The sequence below is a fragment of the Scylla paramamosain genome, chromosome 7, assembly GCF_035594125.1.
Source record: "Scylla paramamosain isolate STU-SP2022 chromosome 7, ASM3559412v1, whole genome shotgun sequence".
In the NCBI taxonomy this organism is placed as follows: domain Eukaryota; kingdom Metazoa; phylum Arthropoda; class Malacostraca; order Decapoda; family Portunidae; genus Scylla; species Scylla paramamosain.
This window is the reverse complement of record NC_087157.1, coordinates 25,372,003-25,396,858: the sequence shown is the minus strand read 5'-3', so window position 1 is coordinate 25,396,858 and position 24,856 is coordinate 25,372,003. Positions and strand designations below refer to the sequence as shown.

General features: G+C 43.3%; 1 protein-coding gene and 1 long non-coding RNA gene across 2 annotated transcripts in view; one reads left to right on the top strand and one right to left on the bottom strand.

Annotated features, from left to right (window-relative positions):
- Positions 1 to 17,027, top strand: part of LOC135101838 (uncharacterized) — a 49,869-nt gene extending 32,842 nt beyond the window's left edge. Inside the window, exons 2-3 of the long non-coding RNA XR_010269393.1 lie at positions 10,116 to 10,207; positions 15,698 to 17,027. This is a non-coding gene — a long non-coding RNA (uncharacterized LOC135101838). The remainder of the gene's footprint in view (positions 1 to 10,115; positions 10,208 to 15,697) is intronic.
- A 766-nt stretch (positions 17,028 to 17,793) lies between these two features.
- Positions 17,794 to 24,856, bottom strand: part of LOC135101786 (uncharacterized) — a 398,691-nt gene continuing 391,628 nt past the window's right edge. Inside the window, exons 11-13 of the mRNA XM_064006081.1 lie at positions 21,068 to 21,156; positions 19,792 to 19,977; positions 17,794 to 18,749 (exon numbers count right to left, since the gene is read on the bottom strand). Coding sequence (XP_063862151.1) covers positions 21,135 to 21,156 — 22 coding nt within the window. The 3' untranslated portion in view covers positions 17,794 to 18,749; positions 19,792 to 19,977; positions 21,068 to 21,134. The remainder of the gene's footprint in view (positions 18,750 to 19,791; positions 19,978 to 21,067; positions 21,157 to 24,856) is intronic.

Genomic DNA, 24,856 nt, shown 5'->3' with positions numbered 1-24,856 from the left:
GTGTCTTGAAACCACCCTTTTGAAGGAATTCAAGTCATAGGAAAGTGGAAATACAGAAGCAGGCAGGGAGTTCCAGAGTTTACCAGAGAAAAGGACGAATGATTGAGAATATTGGTTAACTCTTGCATTAGAGGTGGATAGAATAGGGGTGAGAGAAAGAAGAAAGTCTTGTGCAGCAAGGCCGCGTGAGGAGTGGAGGCATGCAGTTAGCAAGGTCAGAAGAGCAGTTAGCATGAAAATAGCGGTAGAAGACAGCTAGAGATACAACATTGCGGCGATAAGAGAGAGGCTGAAGACAGTCAGTTAGAGGAGAGAAGTTGATGAGACAAAAAGCTTTCGATTTAACCCTGTCTAGAAGAGCGGTATGAGTGGAACCCCCCCAGACATGTGAAGCATACTCCATACATGGACGGATAAGGCCCTTGTACAGAGTTAGCAGCTGGGTGGGGGTGAGAAATACTGGCGGAGACAAGCCCAGAATCGTCCAAGGTAGAGTTTTTAGCAAAGGTTTGAGCGAAGAGTTCAGTTTTAGAAATAGATGTGATAGCAGTGGTGCCATCTGGTTGAAATAAAGGAGGGAAAGAAGAAGCAAAGTTATTGGAGATATTTTTGGCTAGATGCCAGAAGTCACGAGGGGAGATAGATTTTGAAAGATTTTGACACTATTTGTTAATGTAGGAGTTTTTGGCTAGTTGGAGAACAGACTTGGCATGGTTCCGGGCAGAAATATAAAGTGCATGAGATTCTGGTAATGAAAGGCCTAAGTATCTTTTGTGGGCCACCTGTCTATCATGTATAGCACGAAAACAAGCTGTGTTAAACCAAGGTTTGGAAGGTTTTGATCGAGAAAAAGAGTGAGGAATGTACGCCTCCATGCCAGCACTATCACCTCTGTTATGCGCTCAGCACACAAAGTTGGGTCTCTGACACGGAAGCAGTAGTCACTCTAGGGAAAATCAGCAAAATACCTCCTCAGGTCCCCTTAACTAGCAGAGGCAAAATGCCAGAGGCACTTTCGCTTCGGGGGATCCTGAGGAGGGATTGGAGCGATAGGACAAGATACAGATATGAGATTGTGATCGGAGGAGCCCAACAGAGAAGAGAGGGTGACAGCATAAGCAGAAGGATTAGAGATCAGGAAAAGGTCAAGAATGTTGGGCGTATCTCCAAGACGGTTAGGAATACGAGTAGGGTGTTGCAGCTATTGCTCTAGGTCGTGGAAGATAGCAAAGTTGAAGGCTAGTTTACCAGGATGGTTAGTGAAGGGAGAGGAAAGTCAAAGCTGGTGGTGAACATTGAAGTCTCCAAGAATGGAGATCTCTGCAAAAGGGAAGAGAGTCAGAATGTGCTCCACTTTGGAAGTTAAGTAGTCAAAGAATTTCTTATAGTCAGAGGAGTTAGGTTAAAGGTATACAGCACAGATAAATTTAGTTTGAGAGTGACTCTGTAGTCGTAGCCAGATGGTGGAAAACTCGGAAGATTCAAGAGCGTGGGCACGAGAGCAGGTTAAGTCATTGCGCACACAAACGCAACATCCAGCTTTGGACCGAAAATGAGGATAGAGAAAGTAGGAGGGAACAGAAAAGGGGCTACTGTCAGTTGCCTCAGACACCTAAGTTTAAGTGAGGAAAAGAAGATGAGGTTTAGAAGAGGAGAGGTGGTGTTCTACTGATTGAAAATTAGATCTTAGACCGCGAATACTGCAGAAGTTAATGAAGAAAAAGTTGAGGGGGGTCGTCGACAGAAGGGCAGTCCAACATAGGGAAATTTATGATCCTCTCCCTACACCAGCCTCCTCCGAGGCTGGTGTAGGAGTCGCCATGATAATTTTGGAATTTTGAGTGAAGGGTGTGTGTGTTATTAGATGCTTGTAGTTTTGTGTGGAGGAAGAGAGTTTTCTTTAGAGGGCAGGCTGTGACTGCCCCCTTGTGTTGTGAGACACAAAAGGGAAACGTTCAGTGAGGTCACAGCTGGGTTTAATAATAAGTTCACAGCACCACCTGAAGAATGCTTTAGACCTCACTTGGAGTCATTATCGTTTCGGCAGGTGCCTACTGCCTCTTCTTGTGCATATGTGTATAGAACATTTTCCACTTAGAATTACACGGTTTCACCTCTTTCAGTATTTGCAGAAACTCGCGTTACACCCTGTATATACTGATGATTCATTACGTTGTTTATTTACTGAAAGCAAGGTTTTGATTTTAACAAAGGCGCCAGTACACTTCATTCCAGAAAAGAACGAAAAATATCGAATAAACCTGTAAGTATTTGTCAGGCGGTGCGCGTGCCGAGACTTCGCTTACCGTATTGCACTAAGAAGGGAAGGTGAAGAGAAAGTGATGGGCAGTGACCGATGTGCCGCTGCCAAACGGGTCACCGACGACAGACAGGCAGTGAGATTAGCGCGGTAACGAGGAGCTGAGATCCGCCTGCCACTCTGATGCCTGCACTACAGGCGGGCGCGGGGAGGCGTGGGAGGAACACAGGCAGAGGCGAGACAATGCGTTAAAGGCACTGAGGTGATACACTCTTGTTTATTCAAGACGTGCTGGCTGGAAGTTACTTTATTCTGTATCATATTTCATTTCCAAGTAATGGATTAAATTCAGTAGTCAGGTTGTTAGTGCTTGAGTCATTAGGGAGCTTCAAAGGAAGACTAGACAAATTTATGGATGGAAATGGTGGGTGGAAGTGGGTAGGTATGTTCCGTGTAGGCCTGACGGCTTCTTGCATCTTCCCTTATTTTCTTATGTTCTTATGCTAATGGTGTTCAGTAATGTCGGGTCGCCATATGATCTTCTGGTTGTGATGAATTGGCTTAACCAGTCGTTCAGTCAATTTCGTGAAAGATATTTCATCGTCGTTATTACTAATGTGAGTATGTATACTTTGCCTCCGGTTACCATTATTATCGTCTCTGCTCTCTAGAAAGGTTACTGTGGTTCGCGCCCTTTGGGTTGGTCTCTTTAAAACCGCGCTATATAATTGGCCAGGTTGTCGTAAATGAAAACTGACCTTTGACCGGGTGACCCTGGTGCACTGCCAGGTAATAAATACCTCACGCCGCTCTAGATAGTGACAGTAAAAGCTTGGAGCTACTCGGGTGAGCGTGAATATTTCACAAAGGGACAGGATTCAATATGTACTTCAAATTAAATGTACTTTTGCGAATGTGCCACAGTTCACGTATTATTTTAGGTTCTTTACGCATGCAGGTATACATAAAAGGAGACCAGGGCGGCAAGACAAAGGCGAGCCTTCTGAATATTGTTAATGTGAAAGGTGATAGAACAGAATAGATCGTCATTTCACTCTTTAAGGTAGTTTGATAGAACTCTTGTAACTTTTTTCTTTCTCCTTTTTTTCAAAGTGGATAAAGGATTTAAGAATGTTTGTGGACGTTTTGTTGGTGAGCGGAAGACTGGAGGAGAAACAAGAATTAACAACAGTTTTTAAATTAATGTTACGAACAGTGAGAGCAGCAACTCAAACTAAACATAAATCCAGATTCAGAGAAACAATGCATCAGGCGGCAAGGAAAGCGTGATGAACAGGGGCATTCAAGACGTTCAATCAACAAGAGCAACAAAGAACACGTAGCCAAGCACCTCACTCCTCCCTCGCTTTGCACACGTCTCAGGCTTTTGACAGAGTGAATTGCGTCCTTCAGTCAGCGGTGATTTGGTTCAAACTTAGATTAATCTGTGTGGTGAGGCGAGGGCGACTAATGGTGAGAGACAGTGGGAGTCAGGCAAGAGCTCACCCTGTCTTCTCGCTGTCAGGTGGAAGGATGAAGGTAAACGAGGACGCCAGTAGTTTCAGCTCCGCACATCCACTAATGCCTTTCCCGCCTCAGTTTATTCAGTTTGTCCCAAGCCTGCCATGTCTCTGGGGCTTTGTACGCAAGAGTATGATAGATTGGCTTTTTACTCTCGTTATTCTAACTTCCTCGCTCGAGTTTGATTGCTTGATTCTTTTTATCGGCAGGTAACGGAGTTTCTTTTCTGTTAACTTCAACCCCGAGGCGCTGAAGGCCCGCCGCGAAACTCTGTCTTTCGATGCAATTGCGTTTAAGTTTGTTTCCTTCGACCTTTCCCTTGTTTCCTCCTTCCTTCCTTCGCTCCGCCCACTCTCTTTGTGTGTGTGTGTGTGTGTGTGTGTGTGTGTGTGTGTGTGTGTGTGTGTGTGTAGATACCCTCAGCATCGCAATACGGCGCAGCTCAGAAATAAAAGGTAAGCTGCGAAGGAGAAAAATGAAGATAAAAGTTCATGATTAATGGAGTATTGTTTGGAAAGATGGTATTTTTTTTTTTGCCTTGGAGGGGAGAGGATAAAGTCATTGCATGATTGTATCCGCATATGTTTAAGATGCTTAGGGCAATTTCTCTCTCTCTCTCTCTCTCTCTCTCTCTCTCTCTCTCTCTCTCTCTCTCTCTGTTTTGTCATAAGTTTCTTCTCTCCTTTCCCTCTTGCCTTTTCCTTCTCTTCTTTCTTGCCGCCTTGAAGCGCCGCGGATAAACTTTAGTCATTACTCCTAAAATTGAATTCTCCTTTAAAGGGGGAATCCCTCGAGTAGTTTTAAAAGCATCGCTCGTGAAAAGATCAGCAGCCCGCACCCTGCCAACCCCCCAACCCCCAAGCCGTCCCCCGTTTCCCGTTTTCTGTTCCTCTCGAGCTTCCTTCCTTCCTTCCCAAGACACCTCTGATAATCCCTTGTTTCCTCTTCTCGTTTTACTTCTCTCCTTAATTTTCTTCCCTTCTCTTCCTTCCTTCCTTTCTTCCCCCTTCCTTCCTTCGTCTCACCAATTACTTTTATTTCCTTTGGATTTCTAGCATTTGGTTCTTTTCCAATATTTTTCTCTTCTTTCTTCACTGTCTCGCCAACCGCTTCTTTCTCCTTCTGCTTTCTTCCGTCTTATAGTCTTTTTTTTTTCCGATATTTCCTCATTACTTCTTATTTCTGTAATTTATCCTCCTGGCCGCTCTCTCTTCCCTTTCTCATTTCCCGCCTCCACGTATTTGTTTTCCTCCTCTTTTTTTCTCCCGGTCCCGGCGTCTTGTTATTCGTTGACTCAATTACTTGCCGCCTTTCTCCTATCACCCTCCTTCCTCTTCTTCTTCCTCCAGTATTGACCTATTGTTCCTGTTATTCCCTTCCTCCTTCATTCCCATTCCTTTCCCGTTCCTTTGTTTGCGTCTCCTTCAATTGTCTCCCCTTCTTTCTTCCGTAAATCAAACACTTTCATTCAAAATGTGACTTATTCTTCCTCTTCCACTAGTCTCCTCTCTCACACACACACACACACACACACACACACACACACACACACACACACACACACACACACACACACACAATCCCTCTCTCTCCTTCATTAATTCTTCTCTCGCCGCTCTCTTCTCCGTTTGTCTCCTTTCTTCCTCCCTCAGTCAAGGGACATCAGGGGGATTTTATTCTTTTTTTTTCTTTCTCCATATCAATTGGTTTCGTTTTTACTTATTTTTTTTTCTCTCGCTTTCTCTCTTTAGTAACCGCAGGAGAGAAATTCCAGTCGCTTCTCGTTGACGTAAAAGAGGAGGCGAGGACAGACGGATGATGAGGGTCTTTCATGTCCTCGTTAAAAAGTCCCCCAAGTGTCGTGTAGTGTTGTGTTTATCGCTCTCCTCATGTGTGAGTTTCATGGCGGTTTGTCTTATCGCTCGCTGGTTATGGGTTTTGTTTTAATTATTTCCGTGGTTGTTGCATTTTTTTTTCGGGGGGGGCTTTTTTTTCGTGTCGTGTACGGTATTTTTTTTTGTCTTGTACGTACGTGATTGGCAGGAACAGTACTTTTTATTTTTTTTATTTTCCCCGTTTGTACCTTTAAGGATTTTTTTTCTTCGTCTTATTTCTTGTGTGATTGTTTTTTTTTTTTTTCATGTAGTTGATTGGTAGGATTGGTATTGGGTTTGGTTTGGCCTGTAAGGATCGTTTGCCCTTGTCCAATTTTATTTGTCTTCATTTTTAGTTTCAAATTGGTTTTACTCTTTGCCCCTTTATCCTATAGAAATGCCTTGTAAGTTGATATTTCAGTGTGTGATGCCATATGAACTTTTTTTCGATCCTGAAAGAGTGAATGAAGCAATCAGTCAGTCAGTCAAACATTTGCGGCGTCTTTTAATCCATCCATCTATTCATTCACCAATCCATCAGTCGATCAATTAATGAGCCAGTAATGTTAGGACATCATTAAATTAATTAGTTAATCAATGTACAATACTTTGCATGGCTGAGTGGACAAACCTACTGTACTTGTTAGATCTACATCCTGATTTGGGTATGATGGATCACTATGCGAGGTTTTCAGGAACGTAACACTATCGTGAAACGGAGGTAAGATGTACTTGGTTTAATCTTCACCTGAACGCTGCCATGTTTAATTCGACCACTCCTGAGACTTCGACGTGTCGTCTCTGTGCTGCTTTGGTTGGGATTAACCCTATTCATTACGACAATTTCTACTCGATCTCAATCATACGCCAGGTACAATCACTCAGGTGTTCATCGTATATTAAATCAATTTCTTCCTCGTAGAAATTTAAACTTGAGCAATGTTGTTCGTTGTTTGTCATGTGTTTCCTGGTTTTAATAAATTGTTGCTGCACTTATGACTTGCAGGATACCATTAGGCTGAGTGGTATTGGTTCACGTCATTTGTATATTACAATAGCGATCAGTTCAGGGAATGACATTAGATAGAAAGTGGCCGCCAGTGACGACCGAGATTTTCCTGCGTGTTTTCTTCCTTACTGGCGGAGACATGTGGTGTTTGTCTCATAATCCAGGAAGTGATTAAGTGATGAGTGATCTGCTGCCGGACTCTCAGAAGAACGCGTGATGAGGACACTGCTGTTCTCGACTAACTTGTGTGACTTTCTCTCAAGGAATATGATAAAACTTTTCCCATCAGCAGTCTACCTTTCCTGCTTCCCAATGGTTATTTCCGCTCCTCGTTACTGCGGCCAACTGGGTAAGGAGATATGTGTCAATTTGGTGCAGTTTCTTATAGCTGTGCTTGCATGTAAATATGCTTGACTTTCATTGTTATTTCGATGTTGTTACGGGGACGTCGCCTCGTTATCTTCAAGCTTAGCACAAGAGAACACATCATCCCAGTGACAGTTTTCTACAGGCCGAGGAATGCTGTTGTGTGTCGGTCAGTTTTTTTTTTTTCTGAAACAATATGGAAAACAGTTACATATTCTTTTGAAATGTGATCCACAATATGGAAAACAATTACATATCCTTTTGAAATGTGATCAGGCTGCCGTATCTAATCTTAGGTAATTCTCCTGCTGTCTCTTTCATCTTTCTACTTTCCTTAATGGCGTGGCCCGGAGCGAAGGTCTCGGCGCTTCCCTGGGTACGCGACCTCTACGGCGGGCGGTGGCCATGACGGTGGTAGTGTGCTGGTGGTGGTCCTCGTCTCGCCCCATCCTACCTCTCTTCTCCAAGATTAATGGCTGGCGGAAAACATTCATGGCAAGGGCCACTCCAAGGCGCTTTGTCAAAGGGGAAAAACGCATCAGTGATTCAACTTGCGGTTTAGAGATGAGGTCAGGGAAGCAGATGCTGAATAGTACACGCTTATTAGAATTTGAATCCCCGCGTCTCCTGAGGCAAGAAGGAAGTAGCGACCAGGAGACCATCACTTTGTGTCGTCCCTCGTCCCTCGCCGCGTCTCGCTACGGAATTAATATCCTGTAAAAGGGAAGATTATTGAATGCCTTGAATCTGTGTGTGATTCAAGACATGGCATATTCTCTCTCTCTCTCTCTCTCTCTCTCTCTCTCTCTCTCTCTCTCTCTCTCTCTCTCTCTCTCTCTCTCTCTCTCTCTCTCTCTCTCTCTCTCTCTCTCCCCCATCAGGTAATCGGTAACTCTCGAAAATAGTTCCAGGTACGAGTGGCAGAATTACAGAACGCGTCAGGAGGTAATTAGGAAGTCTCTCAGTGGCGGAGGCGTGGTGTGTATTCCTCGGCTTTCTCATATTACGCACTTACAACGAAATATTGGCTAGAACTTGGCTGGGTACATTATTGGTCTCATAGGAAATCTGTCTCAGAAGGAACAGTTCTCCGGGGAAATCGGTGTGGTGGGGTATCGGTGCAATATAAAATCGGGCTGCATTCCCAATCGACCAGACATTACCGTGTTTGCAGCGCCGCCCCTCATGACGTAAAGCGAGACGTTCTTCATTTGTTTGGTGCGGTGGCGGGCTGGCGGGATCACGAGACTCCGGTGCTTCATAACTGCTGCCTTCGCCTGAGGAAAGAGATCGTTGGGTTAGAGTAGCAAATGTTTTCCTTTCCTATCACAGTATGCAGGGAACAGCCAGTACTTTGTGAATAAGTGACTTAATTTACTACTCGATAAGGTTTTTCTATTGAGTGTATTGTTTAGTATGGGTCTTGTGATGTCTCTTTCTCGACGCATCTTAAAAAAGATTGTTAATAGAAATAGAAAATGAAAAAAAAAAAAAACTATTGTTGAGCGTTTGTGAATGTCTTTTAATTTACTGCTCGATAGTTATTCCTTGATTGTGTTGTTTAATATGGATGGGTTTTAAGATGTCTTTCTCGATAGTCACAGGCAATTAATTACTTAGCTAAAATACAAAACTGATCCTCTGACGCTCATGTTGATGAGTGTCCATGCTCGTTTTTCCAGTTTCCTTGGTGAGGCTCTTGAGTTTGCCGTCGTTAAAATTATATTCGACCTTAACCAGGAAGCGTAAATGATATGCAAAGTGCTGCTAAGACTTTTAATTTCGGGAGGTTAACATTGAATGCCTTGTATTTTTACTGTTCTGCACTGCATTTACTTACTCGCTGCCTCGCTGGATTAACAGGTTTTCTTCCGCCACCATGAAACTGCATGACGCTTAACGCTCCTGCCGGGATGAGGTCATGCACAGTTATGAGCACACACACACACACACACACACACACACACACACAGAGGGCAATGGCAAACTACTACTACTACTACTACTACTACTACTACTACTACTACTACTACTACTACTACCATTACTACCACACCACCACCACCACCACCACTATTACTACTACCATCACCACCACAACCACAACTATTATTATTATTATTATCACTCCTAGCAGTAAAGCCGTCCTTTCCCTGATGGGTTCCAGTAATAGAGGACCAAAATTCGGGGCCCTTTTGAATATTTTTTGCGGTAATTCTCGGACCTGTCATTGTGGTGCGCGGATGGTGATGGCAGGTGACGGGCTGGTGATGGGCGGGCGATGGGCGGTGGCGCGGGCATTGAGAGGTGGAGTGGCGTGGTGCTGCTGGTGATGGATGGTGATGGGGTGGTGGAGAGTGACGTGTGGTGATGGTAGTGGTAGTAGTGATGGCTGGTCGTTCACCAGTCCATGGGGTTGTGGGCGTGGTGGGTGTGGCGGGCGTGATGTTGTGTTAGTGGATGGTCGTGATGGTAATTTTTGTTGTAGCACGCTTCGTCGTTTTTGGTCTTCAAGCATTTATCGTCTCTCTTTGTTGTCTTCAAGCATCACCAACTCTCGGCTCAAGAACAGTACATCTCCTTTGCTATAAATATTATTAGGTTGTTTATTCTTTTGTGTGTTGCTGCCGGATCATTCAGGCAAAGCATCCCCCTGTATACATTTATTAATTCTTACTACACAGTCTATAGATTCACTGAAAATAATCTAAAATAGCAGTAAGATGTTCGATGTGGCATTACTCAATTTAGAGAGGATTTTCTTCCCTATGATTGATGGGCAGGCAAGTATAGGAAGACTGGTGACAAGAGCCTCTAATTGGCATGTTTGTAAACCACTCGAGAGGGAACAGGAGTGAGAGGCCATTTGGAGGGAGGGGAGCGTGAGGAAAGGCGTTGTAACAGATCATTAAGGATAAGTAATAATAAATGCGTGAATTAATATACTTCAGAGAGAGAGAGAAAGAAAAATAATCTGAATACAAAGTGTTTAGATATATTCCACAGTGAATTTGATTTTTCGCATCACTTAATTTTTCCCTTAGCTGAATGATTCCAGTTTAATATTCCTCAATTTGTTTTACAGATACGAATGGAGGGAGGAGTTTCGATCATTAAGCGGCAAATAAGGAAGGAAGGAGCAGGAATAGACCGGCGACAACTGGAAAGGGGAGAATGGCAAGTAGAGAGAGAGAGAGAGAGAGAGAGAGAGAGAGAGAGAGAGAGAGAGAGAGAGAGAGAGAGAGAGAGAGAGAGAGAGAGAGAGAGAGAGAGTCAGTCAGTCAGTCAGTCAGTCAGTCAGTCAGTCACTCTCTCTCTCTCTCTCTCTCACTCACACACACACACACAGTTCTTACCTTCTCTGTGCCTGAACCTGTCACAGCGTGTTTGTGAGTGATGATTGGACAATCCGCACCGCTCAAGCCGCCGCGCCCCAGAATACTTGATTGTGGGATTGGCAGGCACGGGAGAGGACGAAGAGGGAGAGAAAGTGGAGGAGGAGGATGAAAGATGGAGGAAGGATTGGAAATGTGGGCAGTGAAGGATGAGGGATAAAGAAGAGGGAGGAAGGCAGGAGCAAGGTATTCTATCCATCATTGTTAGTTACATGCAAGGTGACTAGAATGATTTATTTGATTCTTTCGCCTCGATGGGCGTGGTGTATGGCACTATATAATGTTCACCAGCTGGGGATGCTATGCTTACCTGGTATTTACTTGACTGCTGATTTGTAGCTTATTTTTATTCATATGTATATTCCCTCTAGTCACTGATGTATTTGGTCGTAACCTGCTTGCTGTTATGCTGCACCTACATGATATATTATTGCTTTTTACCTGACTGAAGATTTGTTGCCTATTTTCGTAGGCATATTATAGAAACAAAATTGACTAACTCCTTCAATTCTTCTGCAGTTTCTTTTTGGGATAGACATTATAATAGTTTTATTATTATTATTATTATTATTATTATTATTATTATTATTATTATTATTATTATTATTATTATCATTATTATTATCATTATTATTATTGATATTTATTTTGTCTGTTGCGGATATCCCTAACACGGAAAAGAAGGAAAAAGGAAAAAAAGTGTATATACACGTAGGAATCATTAATATATTGGTGACACTCGCAGAGTCTTGGGCGCGTTGAAACCTCCTTTGTGGCGTGAATCGGAAACTGATATTAAAGAGGGTCTAATGATGCCTCAGCGTGACGGTCTTACTTGCACCTCTGCGGGACGTGGGTTGCTGTTCCTCGCTGAGACCATAAGGGTGTATACACACACACACACACACACACACACACACACACACACACACACACACACACACACACACACACACACACAACACTCGTAGAAACATTATTTATTTATTGGCCACAACAGCTCCAGTGAATATACGAGTAGATAAACAGGGTCCAATAAAAATAAGACGTAATAACATGGTAAAAGTATATAAGCCTATCAGAAAGATGATTCATAGATAACATGCTGCCCCAACTGCACGTGCCGTCATCTAGAATAAATGTAATAAATAACACACAGTAATACCTGCCTTACGATACGGTTAAAAATTACACACACACACACACACACACACACACACACACACACACACACACACACACACACACACACACACGGCTGACTGACAGGTCATCCTCTAAACATCATCACTAAATATTCTAGACTGGTCAGCATATATGTGTAAGAGAGAGAGAGAGAGAGAGAGAGAGAGAGAGAGAGAGAGAGAGAGAGAGAGAGAGAGAGAGAGAGAGAGAGAGAGAGAGAGAGAGAAATTCTTTTTAACCTTATGTGCTCTTTAAAATGTGCTGAACGCTTTGTTTCACTCTAATTGCACTCTTTTCCCTCTGCCTGGGTGGGTCGCGATGCCACGCAACCTTCTCTCGCAAAACAATAACGGTGTTCGTCGAGGATATCTCCTAATACATTCACTTTTAAATTCACTACCTTTCTCGTTTAATTATTTTTACTACTCTTGCCACTATGTATGATTGATTTGCACTTTGGTCTCAGTTCTGATAGATTTTCTTGCCAACTTATCTTCAAAAGCAGTATTAGTACTGAAAACACAGGGAAGGATCGAATATCTTAACTGCAGTGGATAGTAAATGGTTCAGAGATTAATGAGAATGATTCTGTACTTAACAAAAGCTGTATTTTTGATGTAAGGGCAGTGGATAGTAGAAATTCTAGTAATATACAAGGGGGATTCAATGCTTTAACTGTATGAGAGTTTTTGGAGATGTAAAGAAACTGGAAAGTGAATGTTTTAGTAATTCGTTAGAATGGTTGAATACTTTAACAAGAGAATTTATGGAGGTGTAAGGGTATGGAAAGTAAAAGTTTTAGTATTTCATAAAGGGATTTCATACTTTAACTGCAGAATAGTTTTTTTGAGCCTTAATAACAGTAGAAAGTCGTCATTAGGTACAGAATATTTCAACTAAAGAATTCACCCCGACTACCCATCCCCTGTCTTTTATATGTGAAGGAGACAGGCCAAATAGATAATTACAACCTTGACGACAGTGACAACTCCGGAGACTGCGCAAACTCTTCGGCATTCCAGAGCTGCAACTCACCGGTTGCTCTTTTGATATGAGGTATTGAGTGGCAGGAAGGAGATCAATATTCTCGTGACCTTGGCGCCATATGACGCGTGTTTTTTTCTTTTTGCGGCGCTACATCGGTCAGCCAATCACTGCTGACATGACTCGATTCCATTTCTTTGGCAAATCGTTTTCAAAGCCTCACCGAAACAAAATGCTACACTTAATTAATCACGTGAAATTATAAATCCGGGCACGTACTGCGTTTTGGGTAATAGGCATCTGTCAATTACATTCTGAGGGAGAAAAAATGCGTTGTATTGCAGAAATATTGCCTTTAAAATATCAGCAAGTTGTATACATGACAAGTTAATTAATTATTGGGAATTGAGTTATGCCGCTTCGCTAATAAGATTATATGATACCAGCGAGGAATACGAAAAAAAAAAAAAAATAAATAAATAAAAAATAAAATGAAACGCTATCTCCCGCTGAGAAAATGTAATGACGCCTACAGTCACCTACCACAAGGTATTTTATGAGCAAACGAAAGTAAAATTTGGATTAAAGTTAAAGAAGTGTTTTGCCTATAAGAAAAGAAAATAGGAAATAGAAAAATTTGAAAATTCGTTTTTTTTTTTATCAACTGACTGCTTCCCGGCGAATACAATGATGAATCTTACAACGCTTCTTTTCGTGGGGAGAGCTTACCTTTTCCTGAGATCTTGTTTTACCTAATATTAAATGTATTTTCTTAAACTCCTGTGTTATTTAGTACTCCGTATATAAAAATGTATATAATATTCCTGGCGTGCTTCGCTGGATGACTTTGTGGTTACGTCACCTTCAGTCAGTCAATCAGTATGTCAAGGTTTTTATTACGTATTTTCCTTCTTGTATCTTGTTCCGTTATCCTGCATGGCTGAATCTATCCGGCTAGCGCCAATCACTCCCCAACAGGTGTCTCCACGCTCGCACCCACGCCCAGATTGGCCTCTCGTTCCGCTGAGATTCAATCCCTGACGTGTAATTCGAAAGTCAAAAGACGGTGTCACATCCACCCTTTCCACCTTCACCCCGAGCTCGTGTGTCCGAGTGGCGACGCGAACACCAAGCCTCGCCACTCGTCAGGGAAAGTGATGCGAAAGTGAAGCTCGCCTGGTGTTTTTCGCTAGTCGGAAATCGCAAGGGAAAGTATGAAAAAAGAGAAAAAAAGGGGAAAAATGTTTTGAAGGTCATGTGAAGTGTGCCTTTTATCTTTTTTGTAAATCCATCGTATCCGTTTCATCGGATTTATTCATTTTCCTGCATCGTTATATATTTTTCGGCTCACTTCATCTTTTGAGCGGCAGTGTGAAAGGAAATGCCTTTTATTGTGCATTTTATATTCCTTAACTATTTTATAAAGCCCGGATGCTGCATTAGTGAACTCAACATTACAGTTTTGCCTGGTGACATTCAACTTTTAGATGCGTTTTTTATGCATTTTTATCTGTCAGATACGCGATTCTAAGACAGATTTTATAAAACAAGACCAAACTGTAGCGAAATTATTGGCAATCAGCTGCTCTTCAAAATCCTTTATAAAACAAGACCAAACTGTAGCGAAATTATTGGCAATCAGCTGCTCTTCAAATCCTGCTAAGTTATTTGTTTCAATTATTTTGTACTTAATGCTTGTTTTGGTAACTGACAACGTTACAGCTTCCTTAACTCACAATTCTGAAGACGAGACTGGAATTAAACTACTAGATGGTAAAATAACAACTTATGCGCTTATGTAAAATTAAGGATACTATCACGACACTTTTCCTCAGCTAATAGAATCTTTGTTAAAAAGAAATCAGCTTATTTATGGTAACACCGGCAGTTTCCGCGAGTGTGGAGCGTCGTGATGGAAACTGTGGGAGGTAGATGCAGGCTGGCGTGTGAGGGACGCGAGGAGGGGATGCAGTGGCAGGGGAGAGGGTGAGATGGGAGTGGTATTGAGGCAGCGATGTTGTAGGGTGTATGGGAAGTAATAGTTATTAAGGATACACAGCAGTGAATCTCTCTCTCTCTCTCTCTCTCTCTCTCTCTCTCTCTCTCTCTCTCTCTCTCTCTCCGGAAAACAACGTAGAGGCAATAGTGCCGTAGTAATGGGAGCTGTTATAGCGTGTGAGGGTAAGAACAAACCGGGAGTGACCTGAGTGGTGGCGGCGGTGATGGCGGCGGTGACGAGGCGCGGTCGTAGGGCAGATAGTGTCCGCGGTGCTGCTGATATTTTGATTGGCAATTCTGTCCTCCATTAAGGTTCAAACGGGCCAGTCAGGATTAATAGCACAGGCAGATCCAAGGTGACCGCCGCCCTCTCCCCATTTGCCGCTCGGGGCGTGGGGGACACCTGACCTGATTTAGTGGCGGCACTGGCGGTGATTTCTGGAGTGCCACGTGATGAAAGCGAGGCTGGTGTTGGCTCTGCTTCAGGCACTTTACACCTTCATCAAAATTGCAAGCACTTGAGTTGAAAGAAAACGCTTTGCGACTTGGAAGTTTTTTTTTTTATTATAAGCACATTCGCCACGCACACTCTCCGTCCAGGAAATTATTAATTATTAATTGGTGCCTTGAATTTTCCACTGGTAGAGAAACAAAAATAGAACATTAATTAGTATATTTTTATTATCTTTTTACTGCGATGAAGGTCAGGATGAGGTGAAGAGGAAAAAATATCTTGTAATAAAAATATACTGAAAGTATCAAGGAAAAAAAAAAATCTTGGAGCGGTAGAATAAATATGGCAAGACGAAAAGGAGACATGATGAATAAAGATGATGTGACGACAGTGGAAAGAAACAAACAAACATCCATCAAATGTGTCGCAAATTTGAAAAGTAAAGGAGCCGCCTCATCGATAAAAAGGAAATGTTGATTAGAACGACGTCCAGACACATAAGGAGAAGGCAGTATGCTCGGAATATTAGGTAAAACGGACACTATTTAAATGTTACGCAGAGCAAGTGAATTACCTGAAGAGCAGAACATCTTGAAATTACAGCGCTTAGTCAGCAGCTTGTACTTCATCTATTTTTTTCCTTAATTTCAGATGAAAAGTGGCAAACGACGAGGGCGAGGAGAAAATTTTATTATGAAGGGCTGCGGATATGTCGACTGTGGCGAGCGACCATACTGCAGGGAGACTAGTCTTGTGAGGCAAGGATGGAAAGAGCTGGAAGGGAAATTTATTTTTGAGGGACTGAGTATGTCGACTGTGGTATGTAAACATACTGAGGGGGGACATGCTGTGGGTTATGTGGGCTTGAGGAGAGAGAGAGAGAGAGAGAGAGAGAGAGAGAGAGAGAGAGAGAGAGAGAGACTGACTGACTGACTGACTCTTGATTGGAGAGAAAAATAAAGGAGCGTCAAATCTCATGTTCAAAACATGTGTGACCTCGCGACCTTTCCTGCGCATGCTCATAACAATAATAAGTTTGATTTGTGAAGTGCCATATCAATAATTCCCGCATCCCTAGGGAATAAGAAAAGAAGAATATATTCTTTGTATCAACGTCGTCGAACTTTAGAAACGAGACATTGTGCGGTGGTCTGCTGGGCTCAAGGTCCTTTATTCTTAAACATCTCAGTGTCTTGTCATATTTCCACTTTCTGCAAGCTTTATGTAAAATATTTTAGTTTTCAAATGGACATTTCTTGTATTTGTATTATTAAGTGGTAGTTTGACAAAAAACAGAACAGAACAGAACGTTTATATATATATATATAAACTAAAGTTAAAAATAACGCCGACATGCAGGTGAAGCCTTGCCAGTCCCCACTTCTCTCTTATTAGTCGTTCTCGATCTTCATAAAATGTTACTTGCCAAATTTAAATTATGATTGAAAAGATCTTATTGACACTAAAAGGAACTGGTGGATTAGTTCGAGTGTTAATAGTTAGTGCCTGTGGATTATTCCCTTCACTAGAAACGTCTATTGTTGCTCAAAAGGAGTTTACAGTCAGATTCCAGAAGGTACCATTCATTGGAAATTGAGTTGTTCCAAAGAAGTAACCAGTGGGCCATAACGTCATCAGCAGTTAGAGTTGCAGAAACCTTGTTTGTCAGAGCGGCGAGTAGCACTCGCTCGTTTCTCACTACAAAACAAATGCAATGAACGTTATTGGTTGGTCATGATGCCTTTCGTCCTTTACAAGTCTCAATCTGCTGAGCTCAAATGATAATTTTTTTTTTTTCTTTTTTTTTTTTGCGAGTGTTAGTGCAGCGAATGAGCAACGAACACGAGGCTTCAAATCTCATTTTGAAAGTTCGCAGCCGATGTACTATTCTTATTAGCACGGGAAATAGAGTTACTGATCATAATGACATTTCAAAATCAGGGCGTAATTATTCTCTCTCTCTCTCTCTCTCTCTCTCTCTCTCTCTCTCTCTCTCTCTCTCTCTCTCTCTCTCTCTCTCTCTCTCTCTCTCTCTCTCTCTCTCTCTCTCTCTCTCTCCATGGAAGGGCAGGCTGGAGAGGACGAGGCTGGGGGATAGAAGAGTATAATTATAAAATATGATTAAAAAAATTAGACACACGAATTACTATCACTTATACGCTTTAAGTAAACACTGGAAATGGCAAGTTATTCATGATGAGTAAATTTATCGTGAACCAACAAAGTAAGAAAAGATGAACAACATTATGTTACTCGAGTAACCACAAATAATTTTGCTTGTTTCCCTCTTCTTAATACCCCACCAAGCTACACTGACCATCCTTTTATGAAGGTCAGACAGGAGAACGAAAGGAACAGAAGAATTGTAAAATCTCTCCTCATTTTCCTCACTCTCTCCTATTTGTAATTCGACTATATAAACTCCCTCGCATGTCCACCGCCCATGCTGCGTCTATGGAGGCTCACAGCAGGACGCTCGTCTCTCATACTCCCTCGTCATTGCTACGAGGGAGGAACTTTAAACTGTTCCCTTGTTCTGTGATGCTTCAGGTAACTGAGAGAAGGGCTGCTGACTTTTAGTAAGTCCTGTGATTCTTTACGTAACAGAAACACGCTTAACTCTCTTCCTTTATTTAATCTAATCAGCTAGGAAATAACTAGAAATCGGTATTCGATTAACCACATCCCATACACTTCCCACATTTAAAGAATTCGGGTATTTTAATGGTATTTTGGTACTAGATATATAGTTTTAGTATATTTTATTAACCCAATCAGCCACAAAACGACTGACATTCTATTTCCATGTGATTCCATATATTCCATTCCATGTGATTCCTTATTTCTCATACACTTACTGGTGCTATATCTAAAACACTGATGATTTTAATGGTATTCAAGGCTTTTATATTGAGTCAATGGCTCAGCCCAATCAGCCACAAAACAACTATCATTTGCTATTTTAGATCCCGTACATCCCATACAAATCCTACTATTTTGATTGGATGGTTAGCTCGCCTTTCCCCCTCGCCATACCAAGCGGCCGCCAGTTAAATGTTTTCTACCCGAGGCAATCAATCACATGGAGGGGATGAGTGCGTTTGATCCACCAGTTACTCAATGGCAGACCTCAGAGGCGGAGAGAGCGCGCCTGGAATGAGTGCGTCCATCAAACTCATCTGAACGAACTCTGCCCCTTTTTATCAATCCCTATGTCCCTTGCTCCTTTCCACCTGTACCCTCCGTTTTCCTTCCTCCTCCAGTTGCCCTGTCGTTCTCCTCTCTAGCTATCCCTACCTTTCTCCCTAATCTTTATAAATTTTACTTCACCTCCAGCTCTCCTCCCTTTTATCTCCTCCATCCTCACATCTCTCTCTCTTCTCTACTTCTCCTCCTTCCTTATATTCTCTCCTCTTCTAATCCCCCCTTCCATTGTCTGCCCAACTCCTTTTTTCCCGTCCTTCCTGAATCCTACTCCTTTCTCCCGTTCCTTCTCTATTCTCCTCTCCTTTCCTCTCTCCCCCTCCTCCCTCCACCTGACCCGTGAAGCAGAACCAGGTCACGTGTGGGTGTGGATGACAGCCGCAAGTTGAAGGTCGATGTGTTGGGTGTTGCTTCATTCTCCTCCGTGATCTGCATCTTCGTATGTTCAGTCACGCGAAATCGGTTCGGTTATGTAGTATTGAGGTGTTGTTCGTACCTGCTGAAAAATGGAAAGATGAAAGTTTAGTATCTGCATTTAATTCACTAAGATATGTATACAGATAGGTGTACTAATTATACTCCAAGTCATCCACAAGAAAATAAATAAAACGGAAATCGGGCAAAACCGAAATCGTGATATTTTTTTTTATATAACTCACCCACGACAGACAAAGTGAATAAAACAAAACAGAAATCAAGTGCTAAAAGCCAAAGTCTCACCTACGCGGTCACTGGCTTATTATTGCCGTAATGAGCCGCGGCAAAGTGACCCTAATGTAGGCCGCCACAAGTAAAATAAGTTACACTCGCCCATATGACCACTGGAAAAAAAAGTGTTATTAAAAACTTTTCACATTAATCTGACCTAATGTACATGTTTGTTTGCGTCGGTCATCTGCAGCGATAAATGTTGAATACACAGGGGGAAAAAAGCAGGACAAGCAGTAACTTTTCATACATCAGTACTGCATTGCGGCTCTTCAGTCACACACGGCGCGTCACTTGTCTGCCAAGCACGCCAACACTCACTGCAGCAACTGCCTACTCCTCTTCCTTTGAGCCTTCCACCATGCTGGCTTTCTCTAATGCTAGTATTTAGTGTGGAGTAGTAAAATCAAGTAGCCTATAAAGGACCTGGGATCTGTTGCTGCTTGTAGTCCTTTGTAATCCTCCTCCTCCTCCTCCTCCTCCTCCTCCTCCTCATCATCATCATCATCAGCATGAGTCTACTTCAGGACAAAGGACTCAACCAACTTTTTTCCTTCTTCCTTTTCCTTCGTTATCTGCTATAAGCATTTTTTTTTTCCAGAACTTCTTACCAACTTATGTATTTTCAGATATTTCGAAGTGATTAAGATTGCCAAGAGTATTTTCGCTTTACCCAGTGATGTTCCTTTTAAGTTGACAGGTACTCGTGTGGTGTGTGGGAAAAAAAAAAGATCAATTAATTTCTCAGTTGTTGAGTCACTTACAACCTAAACAAACAACTAATCCCGTTCCTCCAAAGCTCACAGTTATCCTCAGTACGAAAAACACTGCACCTGGATTCCGGTCTACATGATATAGTTTGAGTCCACGCAGGTGCGCCCTTTGTGGAGGTGCTCACATCGCGAAGGAGGCCGGGGGAAAGAATACAGAGTGGGCCTGATAGACTGCTGGGATGAAACGGCACCGGGAGATGAGGTTCGTGTGAGTCAGGCGGAGGAGCACGAGGAGGTAGGATGCTGCTGCGGAAACAGATGGAACTAATTATTTCGCCGTGACTGCAGGTGAGGCGGTGGTCATAAATTCACATAAAAATAACGGTATGCAGCATGGACATTTTAAACGACGCTTACGTTGCATATACGTCATGATAAATCTTTGCAATCTTGAAGTAAAACAAAAATATCATGTGATAATAAAGGAATTAAGGCAATCATGGCGGACAGGGGGAAGAAGGGAGGTGGCAAGAGAGGGGGTAGGAATTTAAATCACAAGGGAGCGGAGGCCGAGATGCTCTTCCGCTCCCAAACAGATCCCTTCCTTCCTAAGCTGTGCCATTTTGGAAACTTTGTCGGCCCCGCTGCTCTCTAATGCTGCGTGTAATTATCCTCTAAATTCAGGCTGAGAAATTACCTGTGGTGGCAAATCACTCCCTGGATCCTGCGAAGACGAACTAAACGGAGGAGGAGGAGAAGGAGGGAGACCAAAAAAGAAGCATGAGTAATTTACACACGCACGCACACAAATTTGTAGTACGGGGCGGCGCCGCTAGATGGCAGCTTTAATGGTAGCGTGCCGACAATTTGCCCCGTTAATTGATTTCGGTATTGGCTGAAGTGTCTCTCTCAAGTTAAGACAGTTTAGTTCCTCTCACGAATGTTATTGACTGCACTGACTCCCACTGTCAATCAATTAGGCTTCCTCATTTTAGCGAGTTGACGGTCTATTGCTGCTTCTCGTCCTTGTTTGCTTTTGCATCTTGATATTTTCTCTTCGCCTCCTGCCTTTCTGATCCTGATGGAGTTTCCTATTGAAGCGACTCACGAACTTTGTGGGATTCTTTGGTTTCGTAGTCCGGAGGCATTTTGATACTTTAAAAATCCAGGAAATTCATTTATAACCTAACTAGATTATTCTCGAGACTACTGAATTTTATGATTTTGATGTTTGAACACAATTTGACACGTTCGGGAAAACAGCAAGCCTTTATACTACTCTGTTATACCCACAGCCTCGCACTGAAACGCGACAGAACTCTCCTTCCAGTTCCCCTAACACCCTAACACTCCCCCTTCACAGATAACCCAGGCCTTCCGGATCAGAGGGACTTACCGCCGGAACACAAACTGTTTGTCCACTGAAATTCCTGCCGCAGCACCTCGCCTCCCGCCATCGGTCCTCAGTGCGCTGGTTCCGGATGCCTGTAAAGTACAAATTAATTACCAGTCTGACAATAATGACTCCGGTTTTAGCCAGCCAATTAACGCAAGAATTAGGAAGTCTGAAAAGCTTGCAGGCTACACCCCACCCCCTGTCCCTTCCCTCCTCTTCCTTCAGCCCCGACGCTCTTCCATTCAGTCCCTCCCTCTTCCCTCAGCCCCCAAACACCATGCCGGGCCAGGGAGCAGGAAGGCGGGTCGCGTCCTTCCCATCCAGAATCCCCTGGAACTGACTTCACTCGCGGGACGGAATGGAATACTGGGATGGCCATTAAGGACATAAATCCCGAGCGTGGGGAAAAAAGGCCGGAGTGTGTAATTGGAAGTCAGAAGGCAAAGGAGCGGGCCAGGGAAAGGGAAAAGTTTGCCTCTTCATTGTTGCGGAGGCGGGCGGGTCCGGGGGTCGTCTGGGGCCTTTCCTGTCCTGATAAAAGGGAATTTATGCACTTCTCCGACTGGCCGTGTGCGCGGGACGGCGTGTACCCTGAAGTGTCCCTGTGTGGCGTCGCGTACACACTCCTTGAGAGAGAACACGATGCACTGTGTACAACAATCACAGTACGTTAATTTCCTCATTTTATTCATAAACTAAAGGGACAAGAGTGTGTTTGCTAGGAAGTCACAGTCAACAGGTCAGCACTCGGGGATGACAGTGACTCCAAGAAGAACAGCTGATAACGGCTGACAACGAGGCAAGTCAGCAGAAGACGATGCCTGCTAGCTGATATACAACACCAATTCAATAACATGGAAGTAGGCCTAACGATCAATCTAAGCCTCAAACAGCCACTTCCCCATCCAGGGCGGGCGTATCTCAAGAGTTTGTCTTGACGCTTTATCAAGAGACCCACGAGGCGCCCTGAGAGGTTGTCAAAGGGGAAGCAAGGAGTCTGGGAATGTCCAAGTACGCGCTATTTAGTTTACACAGTCACCCTCATGCCCGGGCGACAGTCCTCGCTCTCCCAACAGGTCCACAAAATGTGATGCACCACTATTTACAGTAATAGCAAATTATATTAATTTTTTCGTCTTGTTCTCAAACTGAAAGAACTAAACATTGATAAGATTCAAGTTAAGTACCATTTAATTTACACAGTCAACCTCCTTTGCAGCACCAGTCCTCGCTTCCCAACTCCATAAGACACCAGGCACCAACAGCTCACTATTACAACCTGGCCCCCTTGTAAATTGTTCAGTGAGCTCGGCGGCCGCAACAAGGAGGATGGTGCCGGTAAGGGTTGGAAGAGCTTCACCTCTCCCAACAAGGAACTATGGTGAGCATGGGTCGAACTTTAAAGCTTCAAACCGCGACCCGAGCAATGAGCCATAGAGCCAAACGGGAACTAAACTGAGATTCTAAGTACTGGCTAAGGATAAGACGGATATCCAAGGCTGACTCACTACGGAGGACGTAGGTAAGGATTAAGTAAGAACGAGGACACCAGTTTTTATAGTCCTTGAATCTGATGAAAAGCACATACACTCGAAAAGACCAGAATTACTAAGGTCACAGAGTTTACAGGTTTAATTAAATATGTCCCTATTTTTTTGCTACGTTTACAAAGAGGTGCAGCAGCGGCGTGAAAGGAAACAAACCAAACTGTCTTCGCCTGACCGATAATTCGAACACTGGACCTCTTTGTTGTGAGCCGGCCTTGTGAACCAATACACCATCAGATCACTAAGAACTTCTATCCAACAACAAGACACATCGAGTCCACCTCACTACCCAAACCCAGTATACATTCACGCACTAAGGGATCAACGTGAGGCCGAGTTGTGTATTGCAGCGTATAGAAGGAGAAGAAAAGTACATCAAAGAGTCAAAAGCTAAAAGATAAACAGAGGCCGGGTGTGTGCAGCGACTCGAGAGGACGCTTGGCCCACACAGTAAGAAATGCCATTATTACGACAACAAAGGGGAGGCAGTAATTTCATTCAGCTCCAGATGATATAAGACTGAAACTCCAATTAACATCTTCCTCCCATTGTGTGTGATGGAAGAGAGAGAGGGTGGAAAAAAAACGTCGAGAATACAATGTGTGGGGAGAGAGAGAGAGAGAGAGAGAGAGAGAGAGAGAGAGAGAGAGAGAGAGAGAGAGAGAGAGAGAGAGAGAGAGAATTTACTTATTGAATGCTTCACAAAACGCATTTCTCAAACGCAGACTTCCTGCTTCCTCACTCGCTCGAATTTTTCTCCTCCTCCTCCTCTCCATCACACCACCACACCTTTCTTCTCCTTCCTTCTCTTCTCAGCAGTTTTTATCTCATCACCAAACACCACATTATCCTCATCAAAAGCTTTTCATCATGTCCCACACACGAACTAATTTCTCGTATAGTTTGTATTTCTCTCTCTCCCTTTCGTCATTTCCTTCCTTCCATCCTTTCTTCACTAGTTCCATTCCCTTTTATCTTTTCCTACATTTCTTTCTCCCTTATTCCCTTAAGTTTAACCACTGTACATTTCTATCTATTCTCTCGTATACATTAATTTTTTCTCTTTCCCTTCTGTCCTCCCCTTCCTTCCTTCCATCCTTCCTTCACTATTTTTCATTCCCTCCCTCCTTTTCCTACCTCACCTTCTCCCTCCTTCCTTATGTGTCCATCCTTCCTTCAATATTACCATTTCCTCCTTCCTTTCCCTACCTTTCCCTCTCCCTCCTTCCCTCAAGTTCGTCTCCTATGCACTCTTTGATCGTACCACGCGGGGAAGTACGAGTAACATCCAAAGAAGCTCTCCGGAAAAAAAACCCTCAAGAGTGTGGGAGCGACAGTCCTCGTCCACTCCAGGCGCTCCTCATCCCTCGCCGCGCTAATTAGGACACACAATACTGCCTCTTCCTCGGGGACACTGAATAACGCCGCCACACAGAAGGCCGGCAACCGACACCACACACGAGGCTGGATCCTGGAAAGCGTGCACCACTAAGTTTCAAGTTTCCAAAGAAGAAGAGAAGGTGGTGGTGGTGGTGGTGGTGGTGGTGGAGGAGGAAGGAGGTTAAGAAGAGGAGGAGGAGGAGGAGGAGGAGGAGGAGGAGGAAAAAGGAGTAGGCTAGGTGGTGGTTATGAGGAAGAGGAGGAGGAGGAGGAGGAGGAGGAAAAATGGGAGGAAGAAGGAAAGGAGAAATAAGCATAAGAAAAGGGGGAGAAAGAGAAAAAGGAAGGAGAAGGAAAGGACGTGAAAGAAGGACAGGAGTAGGAGGGAGAAGAAAAAAATGAGGGAAAGGAAAGGAGGAGGAAGAAATGGAGGAGGAGAAAGAAGAAAAGAAGGAGGCAGAAGAAGGAAAGGAGGAGGAGGAAGACGAAAAGGAAGAGGCAGAAGAAGGAAAGGAAGAGGAGGAGGCAGAAGAAGGAAAGGAGGAGGAGGAAGAAGGAAGAGAAGGGAGGAGAGGAATGAAAAGGAAGAAAAAAGGAGGAGAAAGAGGAGGAAGAAGAAGCAGAGGAAGAGAAGTCGCCTATACTATTCTCCATTTTTTGCTTAAGATGTAGCTTATCACAAACGCCATTGTAAGGGACTAGTATCTCTCTCTCTCTCTCAGACAGAGGAGGAGGAGAAAGGGAAAAAAGACAGGAAAAGTGAAGAAAGTTAAGGATGAGGAGGGATAGAAAAATAATATGCAAGTCAATAACAAGAGGAGCAGAAGGAAAATAGAGGAGGAGAGCTAGAAACATGGACATT